At 34.7% G+C, this 10,196-nt stretch overlaps 1 protein-coding gene across 1 annotated transcript; it reads right to left on the bottom strand.

Annotated features, from left to right (window-relative positions):
- On the bottom strand, positions 1 to 9,733 carry LOC107218923 (39S ribosomal protein S30, mitochondrial). The gene is made up of 4 exons (XM_015656965.2): positions 9,104 to 9,733; positions 2,206 to 2,804; positions 400 to 793; positions 1 to 275 (listed from the first exon to the last, which is right to left on the bottom strand). Exons 1-4 carry the CDS (start codon positions 9,556 to 9,558, stop codon positions 68 to 70), a joined length of 1,656 nt encoding a protein of 551 aa, XP_015512451.2. The 5' UTR covers positions 9,559 to 9,733; the 3' UTR covers positions 1 to 67.
- Between the last annotated feature and the right edge of the window lie 463 nt (positions 9,734 to 10,196).

The raw sequence follows: 10,196 nt of genomic DNA, 5'->3' as shown, positions 1-10,196 counted from the left end.
TTCGGCTTACTAACGTATATTACATCATGTGACAAAATAACCAACAAAGATCATTCTCAGCACACCTTCAAGGATAATAGGTTTTTCTGAATTTAATTTTACTCTTGGGTCCACCAGGCCTCAAAACTTTTGGTATGTATTCAGGTGCATGATCATCATATCTTCGGCTAGAATGCGTTTTACCAAATTCCCACTGTTTTCGTTTACTGTCCATGAATCTTGTGTTGAAGTAGATTTTGTAAATTCGTTCCCACCAATCAATTTCTTCTCTTTGCCTAGTAGAAACAAGCAGATGTATAAATTTTAGTAACTAAGAACAAACGGTAATATCGATACACGCTCAATTATCGTATTGCATAACATGAAATAAATGTTGAAATTACAGAATAAGAGACTCACCTATGTCTCGGCCTATTGCTGACCATATGTTTGTAATGTTTTTCAAGCCATTCTCTCTTCTCTGAATCTTTTATATCCGCGACCCTTTTCTCATCATCACCCAAATATGGCGTCATATTAACGCCATTCCGTTTCTGCGGTGTATTTCCATAAAACTTGATCAATTCTTTCAATACATCATCATTGAATCCCACAAGCTTTCCATCTGCGATCGTCTCAAACAACTTCAAGGGTCCTGTTTTCCAACATAAATTCCTCCTAGGGTTTTCATCTGCATACTCTGAATGCATCACTGTTGTATTCAATTGGTATGCATAAAACGACCACAATTGTCCATTTGAGATTACAGTTTGCGTTACTAGAGGATATGTCAAGTCATTGAATGTGGAAAAACCTGCAAGAAATCAATTCATATCAAGGTAAGATACAACTTATGAATATTTCGGTTTTTATCTATCTATTCAAAGTCGAAAAATGATGGTAGAGCATTACATTCATTGCATATTTTGAAGATTCAAAATCCAAAAATAAAATTTGTTTGTGACTGTCTATTTGATTTCAAAATATTCAATGACTACATCCACTTCTGCTATCTCATATTTTGAACACAATATCTCTTTAATTCCCCTGAGAAACAATTTTATATAATTGTGGTACAAACCCACAGCAGAAAATGTAAGTGATACGATTGCTGGACTTTTTTGTATAACGAGTCCGTGAACTTTTCAAAGAACATCCATGCTTACTGGAGTGGAACAACAGAGTCATTTCTTTGTGAAAATGAGATTGTATTACAGTAATACTACCAAAGAATGCGATGCTTGTATATCATAATTTGGTACAACGGAGTTTATGCGACAATTTTCATTGCGGCGTTACCATAACGTGTGTGAACCGCCGGACTTCTGACAGTTATTTGCTAATAGTAGTTCGATGGTGAATATTACCAAATTGTAAAAATGGTGATCAAGGTAAAGAATGAAATAGGAAAACAAAACCTTGATAGAAGTGGAAAGTGATCTACTGTTCTTTTCTGCAAACTCGATATGAAATTGTAGGTGAAAGAAACATTTTAATCGCGAGAATGTATTAAGCGAGCAAATATAGAGAAAAACCAATTCGATAAAATACTCTACAAGACTGGGTATTTTTATTTATTCACTTATTTGGTTAATATATTGAGTATAACTGGTTTCAATCCATGATACGAATAATAATTGATACGAATACGTTAGTTCATAACGCTGTCATAAAACCGTGAAAGAGGTATCATTCATATTTTGACTATAATAAAATCCGAAAAACTGGAGAATGAATATCAAATCTTGGATTTATGTAGAAGCAAAACCTAGTGTTACTGAGAGTATAATTTGGTAAAATAAATTTAAACTTAAACAGCAGTATGAGGCAATTGATATGGTTAGCGAAAATCTTAAAAGCAAAGATCAAATTTTGCTTTTCAAAGCTTTCAAACAATTTGCGAGTACCTGGCCAGCGAGCAAAATTAGCTCAAAAACCTTATTGGATCTTAAACACGAAATTTTAATCATTTTTGAAAATTCTGATTATGAAATGTTTTCTTAAATTTTTCATGCCTTAGCTTGTGTTGTTCATTCGCCATCACCATCGCTAGTACAAATAACATTGTTGAAAATTTTTTGAACGGTTTCTTCTCTTTTACTATTCCTTCTGAATTCAATTATACCTACACAGAAGGGCTTTCACCCGAGTAATATTTACAAATGAACAATTCAATAAATAAACACTTGATACGTTCGTTTGAATTACTAGCAATGATTAGTTTACCTTGATAGCATGCTTGTGAAAGAAGCCAACTATAGGATGCAAATACAGCTTGAACATCCAAGGCTTCATTCTCATCCTTGAAGGAAGATTTTCGAGCATCAATGTGACCACGTCTGTGATATGACATGATACCGAATTCGTTTTTATCGCCAGGCCAAAACCCAGGAATATTCGTCCCATGAAACTCCTTTAAATTGTAGCCAATAACTCGAGGGTCATATCGGAATTCCGGGACTATAAAGTCCGGATTTTCAGATTCACTCAAACTGACGATTTCATTCAGTGGAAATTCATGCCTGAGTTGTAAAGTAGGAGTTCCATGGTATTGGATACGTCGGTCAACTAGGTCCTCAGCGTACTTCGCAAGATAAGTTTTCTTTTTTCTGTTTACAATGTATTTTGGAGGCCACATTCCTCCCGACCACCAAAAAGCTTCGATACGAGGTTCGTAATCGACTTGTGCTTCCAATAAATGTGGTGATTCTGATGACAAGGTAGCTAGTATAATTCTGTTAATCTGACCGACAAGTTTGTCACCCATGGAATCAACAGCTGCTTTGTGATCCTCGGCATCGATCAATTCCAATTCTTTATATTTTCTGAAACGAAATACATTAACTGTAAAGCTTTCTTGGCAAACAATGACAATACATAAAAATTCACGTCAACCAGAGTGCCAAAAGCACAGGATGTTTTATTTCAATTTTACCAGCAAACTTGTCCCATGAATCTCAACTGAAGAGATATTAATGATTGATTTAAATATAAGAAGAAGATATGCAGGAAAAAATGGTCCAATACATTCTTAGTTAAATTGAGCCATCTGAATTGTTCTATTTGTTCTAAAGTTATTGATGGACGATAATATTGATTTTTGTAAATAACTCAAAAATAGCTTAACTGATTGTGCTCAAAATGTAATCAGTTACAAAAACCCATGTCGGTTAAGCTGAGAATTATAAAAATCTAGTGATCCGTTTCCGAGATATCATGGTTGGAACTTTCTTTAAATTCCAACATTCACATAACTCAAAAACTACTAAACCGATTAGATCCAAAATCTAATCAGTTGTAAGTTAAGTAGAGCAGCATTAATTGATCCCATAAATCGAAATTGGTTGATTTGTTCTCAAACCACTGATTAAATTAAATTTTTCTAAAATTCTTCATTCGAACTCATGAATTGGTGGACTCCTGATAAGATACAAATTTCAATTTTTTGCGAGTTAAGGAAACCCATGTCGATTGATATAAAAATCAGCAAAATCCATTTAATTGCTCTAGAGATATTTTTAGAGGTAAAATTGATCACGTACATACACAATACACATACCAGGTGTTCATCTATGAACTGAGGAGTGAGAAGTTCAAAAGAACCATCTATTCCCATCAACAAAAACTCACCTTACTGAAAATGATCATGTGATAACATAAAAAGTTATAGCTTAAATTCACGTGTAATTTATTACATGACTTATCTTTTGAATTTGATATAATATATAAAAAATCACGGAATAAATAACGAAGAGAAAATATAAACATTGTGGATATAGAATAAGAATAAGGATTAAAAATAAATACAAAAGCAGGAATCATTAGATGCACTAGTCCAAAAATTATAAAGTGAACTATATAATCTTTATACGATTTTTAATCTAGTATATCTAATAATTCGCGTTTTTGTAATTTATTGTATGATTTTAAAAAAATATTTTATTGAATTTACCAAATAAATAATGTAATAAGTTACATGTAAATTTTAGTCATAACGTTTTATAATTGAGTCAACCTAACGAAATGTTTGGGGGAAAAATTACTATTTTGCAAAGTCGTATTGACTTTGCAGCAGTCAAGTTTTCAAAATATTAATACATTTTGCTTTAATATGATTTACTGAATTTCAGACATTTCTGCAACTGTGAAATAACGATTTTCCAAAACGTTGATTATTACAACAACGTTACAAACTTCAGCCTCATCGAGTACAAGCATTATACCAGTGGTACATGGGTAATGCTACAAAGCACAACCTTAAAAATAGAATGTATCGTCATGAACTTTTCATTTGGATTATGTAAAATTGTAATGCATTTGTCAGATAATATTTTACTGTGTAAACCTGCAGACTTCGGTTTGAGACCACGATGGATCAAACTTCTTTTGTTATTTATATCTTACAACAATTACAAAAAATTATTGTATTCTGTCTGAAACCACAACACACTCACAAAGTAATAACTGCGCTGGTGTTTCAGCCATGCAGCCATTCACAGCTGCGTAGTCACAGTGAAAATAAATTACAAACTATCTCTCGCAAGTTAGGGATAAAGGGGTTGCCGACGCCCCTATGGCAGTGCTCTGAAAAAACGCTTGGGCATGTACAGCATAACATTTTATTCTGATGAATACAGTTTCGTTCATTTAAACTGGGCGGTCATGCTATGCGTGAAATAGAAAATGTGGTTTTGACAGAGTGATGCACCTTGATTTGATTTGTTGTCATGTTTCTGATTTTGCCCCTTAATCAAGATTTATAGCCCATAAGATACATATTACGTACATATTATGTAATTTTTGATGTTCTACAACTTATCAAAATTGGAACAAAATCAAAGGTGGTCACTTATGTGATGACGTTCTTTATAAAACTAGGGGGGAAACAAACCTGCGATGATTAAAATAAGGCAATGTAAAGTAAGGCTATCTAGGAAGGCCAAAACTTGAAATGAAGATTATAACTTTATGTACGAAATAAGGGGCAAAAACCTAATCCTAGACACAAAGTTGAATCGTATTATCCTATTCAGAAAAAATGTTGTTTAAACATAAATTTTAACCACGACAAAATAATGGTTGTCAAGAATCTTGCTATTTTGCAACTTTAGAATTACTAAACCTGCAGCAAATCATGAATGACGATGAAATTCAACAGATCGTTCTTATTTTATTGCCTTTATAAAGATATTCAAAACTTCTTAAACTTCAATAAAATGAGCCAATAACATGAGCTTCAGAATTACATGACGATTTATTCTAACTATACCACGTTTAAGTGAGTAATGTTGAATGTAACAAAAACATTGACACAAAAATTTCCAGCAGAGTTATGTGCAAAAATGATAGTGGACTGGAATAAATTGATAATATCTTTAATATGTAATCAGGAAAGATTTTGCTACAATAAATTCATTGACTCGTCCTGCCAAAAATTTCAGTATTCCCTAACCTCATAACACCAAAATTACAAAAAGTCAAACAGTTTTTGAAATCAACGGTGCATTAATATATATATAATATATTTATATATAAGAAGGGCAGGTAAACATAAAAAATTAACAATATTACTTCCAAAAGCAAGTTTGGCTGAATTTGTGAAACACAACTGAAGCGTTTAAATCATTGAGAAAAAAGCCAAGAAAAAAATTTATTTTTCGATGGAAAAACGTAATTACCTGATTTTGTTCTCACTTTGTTCAATCCACAAAATTCCCTAACTATTCCTAGTTTTTCCAGTAAACCACCACCCTGGTAAAAGGCAGGATTCTAAGCAAATTCAAGTGACACTATCCAAGATATCGCTAATTTGAAAAAAATTTGGGAAATAAACCATTCTAAATGCTAAAACTCAGTTTGTTATTCAATTCTAATATTTTTGGTCTCTTTTGAGCATAGACAAGATCGCTACAAATTATCTGAAAAACAACTAAGAAATCTTGCATTACAGTACAGTTTCAACGTGCAAATGTAATCGTAGACAAACACCTGTGTTGTACTGTACTTACATGGATCTATTTATGTGCACTACAGAGATAACAAATAATAACATTTTTATGAGTAAGAATTTCTTCTCTGCATGCACGATATAAGGAGACTGTAGTGTGTAGATGTTTATATTTACCCTTTTCAATCCTTTGCTTCCGATGAGAAGCCCGTAAGACGGCAATGCCGTCTAATAAATGAGATGCGGGTGTGCAAATCATTAATCTACGAGAGAATTTTGTTGAGAATATGTAAATTTGAACAACTGGTGAATTTGAAAAATTAACGACGGAGCCAGGAATCGAACCTGGAATCTAGCGATGCTTTACCGGAGACTTACTCCACTAGACCACCTAGCCGCCCTGACTCTGTTGTCATTAATTTCTCTCATAACCAGTGAGTTCAAATTTGTTTTCATGTGCCCGATTTGTATGAGTAAGAATTTCTTCTCTGCATGCACGATGTAAGGAGACTGTAGTGTGTAGATGTTTATGTTTACCCTTTTCAATCCTTTGCTTCCGATGAGAAGCCCGTAAGACGGCAATGCCGTCTAATAAATGAGATGCGGGTGTGCAAATCATTAATCTACGAGAGAATTTTGTTGAGAATATGTAAATTTGAACAACTGGTGAATTTGAAAAATTAACGACGGAGCCAGGAATCGAACCTGGAATCTAGCGATGCTTTACCGGAGACTTACTCCACTAGACCACCTAGCCGCCCTGACTCTGTTGTCATTAATTTCTCTCATAACCAGTGAGTTCAAATTTGTTTTCATGTGCCCGATTTGTATGAGTAAGAATTTCTTCTCTGCATGCACGATGTAAGGAGACTGTAGTGTGTAGATGTTTATGTTTACCCTTTTCAATCCTTTGCTTCCGATGAGAAGCCCGTAAGACGGCAATGCCGTCTAATAAATGAGATGCGGGTGTGCAAATCATTAATCTACGAGAGAATTTTGTTGAGAATATGTAAATTTGAACAACTGGTGAATTTGAAAAATTAACGACGGAGCCAGGAATCGAACCTGGAATCTAGCGATGCTTTACCGGAGACTTACTCCACTAGTGAAACGTATATAATTTTTGAAAAACTGGTGAATTCGAAAAATTAACGACGGAGCCAGGAATCGAACCTGGTATCTAGCGATGCTTTACCGGAGCCTTACTCCACTAGACCACCTAGCCGCCCTGACTCTGATGTCGTTAATTCCTCTCATCACCAGTAAGTTCAAATTTGTTTTCTTGTGCTGCGATAGTATGAGTGAATATAGAAAGTATTCTTCCTCTTCAAGACACGACTTGTAAGAATGTCTGTAAGTGTGTTTACATTTTGGCATCTTACGCTTCTTGGTGCGAAGCTCGTAAGACAGTCAATGACTGTCTAATATTGAAATGCGGATCGTCTAATATTGAAATGCGGATATGCATCATCAATATTAATATTAATCACGAGGCAATATTCATTTTGTGAAACGTATATAATTTTTGAAAAACCGGTGAATTCGAAAAATTAACTACGGAGCCAGGAATCGAACCTGGTATCTAGCGATGCTTTACCGGAGCCTTACTCCACTAGACCACCTAGCCGCCCTGACTCTGATGTCGTTAATTCCTCTCATCACCAGTAAGTTCAAATTTGTTTTCTTGTGCTGCGATAGTATGAGTGAATATAGAAAGTATTCTTCCTCTTCAAGACACGACTTGTAAGAATGTCTGTAAGTGTGTTTACATTTTGGCATCTTACGCTTCTTGGTGCGAAGCTCGTAAGACAGTCAATGACTGTCTAATATTGAAATGCGGATCGTCTAATATTGAAATGCGGATATGCAAAATTGATGATGCATAGATTATCGTAGATTAATGATTTGCACACCCGCATCTCATTTATTAGACGGCATTGCCGTCTTACGGGCTTCTCATCGGAAGCAAAGGATTGAAAAGGGTAAACATAAACATCTACACACTACAGTCTCCTTACATCGTGCATGCAGAGAAGAAATTCTTACTCATACAAATCGGGCACATGAAAACAAATTTGAACTCACTGGTTATGAGAGAAATTAATGACAACAGAGTCAGGGCGGCTAGGTGGTCTAGTGGAGTAAGTCTCCGGTAAAGCATCGCTAGATTCCAGGTTCGATTCCTGGCTCCGTCGTTAATTTTTCAAATTCACCAGTTGTTCAAATTTACATATTCTCAATAACATTTTTACCGGGAAATCTCCAGATTGTTTTGGTGAACAAAATAAGTCCAAAAATATTATAATCAGCACCAGAGTTTAAGCATTTTGAACGTTACAATAATAAAATCTGGTTGCAAATTTTTTATACATCAGCTTGCGTTGTTGGAGTTTATGCAGATTTATTTCTACTACGTAGTAGGGGTTTTGTTATATTTATCTTTACCATCATTGATACAAGTAAAATTACTGGTAGTTTCCAAACACTGTGTGTATTGGCTCCACAGAACGAACCTTTACAGGACACGCTACATATACTAAATGTTCGTGTCTCATGAATTATTAAGACAAAATTAAAAATACTGAATAAGTTTCCTAGGCACAGCAATTTTTGTGTGAATAGAATATTTCAGAAACACAATCTCTGCTGTGTAACAGATACAGAGAGTATAGTTCGGATCTTTGGACGTGGTTTTGGATAATGATAGAATATGGTCATTTATGAAAATTCTGGCAAATAATCGTTCGCCCACTGTAATTTTTGCAAAAAATTCAAGACAAATAATTATTTAGTGTGTTTAAAATGTCCTGTAAAGATCAATGATGTAGTGCAAACAGACTCTTCAATTACCAGAATGGTTTTTTTTTCCTTTACCGAACATTCTATTCTGATTTTATAGCCCACTCACTCATCTTCGTGAAGAAATCGTTATTGCACAACTTTAGAATTATCTGAATTTCAATAGAATGTAACTAACTTTTCTAGGCGTATTAAGAACTAATAAATTTTTGACAATGTTTCGGTACAGTATTATTACTCATCATTCATCCATCCATTTATCATTTTCAAGTTTTCACTCCAGATGATTGCCATGTATTCCTTGAAAATATTCGTTATACAAATTCACAAGAGTGAATGTTTATCAAGATTAATAATATGATCAGAGGCAATACATACTTGTGACTAATGTGTTCAAATAAAATAACATCCTCGATCCGTTTTTTAACCTGTTGTACCGCTGCGTCCAATTTATCGGATGAGATAATGCGGTCATAATATTTTGGCAGACCTGGTTCTTTAACAATGTGTGTTCTAGTACTATATTGGGCCATTAATTCCGCGTTGTAGGGTATAGACGATTCACACACATTTACACATCGCCAACCGTAGTAACGAGGCATGTTGATCTTCATCAATTTTTCCTCAACTGTGTTTAGATTTTGAATTTCCTGGTGAAAACGTTCATGCTTTGTTTTTATTTTTCCTTTAGGTGATACATCGTAAATTTGTGGATACTGTGGAATTTCCGAACATTCCTCACTTTGGGTAACGGCGGAATAATCTCTTTTGCCGTGGTAACAAATTCTAACCAATCTGACGCACGATTGTGGGTTAAGTCTTATCAACGACATTTCGCTCACTTTGTTCCGAAAAACTGATTCTACGCTAAGTTTCAAAGTGTCGAATACACCATTTCAACTTTAAGTTCCTATTGTTTATAAACAGGGTCTCGTACGTAAGGGCAAATAGGCTAGTTCGCAGGACGATTCCTTGCCATTTTCGTTTTAACCCTTACGTGCCGTATTAGCAAGGACTATAAAGGTACCTAGAAAACATTTCCACTACTGTGACTGGGGCCGCTAAACTCATGGTCCGGAAACCGTTCTGTGCGGAAATCTAGTTACTTTTGACAGCGCCAATCAGAGGTTCCGGCTTCACTCGTTCTGGTGTAACATCCGACCGTAACCACTGACCGTAACGCTCGTATATTTTATTCCTTCTTACTATTCTGGACGTCGTACTGTAACATCCGACCGGAACGTCCGTATGTTTTATCGACTATTATTACTGCATGTTACTTTTATCAACTAACCAAACTCGAAGTACGAGAATCTTGTAACCATAAGAAATTAAAACAACTGTCTAACTATTTGGAATATCCCTAGATGGAAATAACTATGAAATTCACTAGCCAAGGCTTAAAAACCATGTTACGAGATCTTCGTACTACAGAGAACTATAATATTATTATACGTTATTATATATCACT

The sequence above is a fragment of the Neodiprion lecontei genome, chromosome 2 (assembly GCF_021901455.1).
Source record: "Neodiprion lecontei isolate iyNeoLeco1 chromosome 2, iyNeoLeco1.1, whole genome shotgun sequence".
Lineage (NCBI taxonomy): Eukaryota > Metazoa > Arthropoda > Insecta > Hymenoptera > Diprionidae > Neodiprion > Neodiprion lecontei.
The sequence above is the reverse complement of the archived record's forward strand: the minus strand, read 5'-3'. Positions and strand labels throughout refer to the sequence as shown.

Coding starts and splice junctions, on each gene's coding strand:
- LOC107218923 (XM_015656965.2), bottom strand. CDS start 9,558: ATGTCGTTGATAAGACTTAACCCACAATCGTGCGTCAGATTGGTTAGA. Junction 2,805..9,103: donor TTTGAACACATTAGTCACAA/GTATGTATTGCC, acceptor ATTTCGTTTCAG/AAAATATAAAGAATTGGAAT. Junction 276..399: donor AGCAATAGGCCGAGACATAG/GTGAGTCTCTTA, acceptor TGTTTCTACTAG/GCAAAGAGAAGAAATTGATT.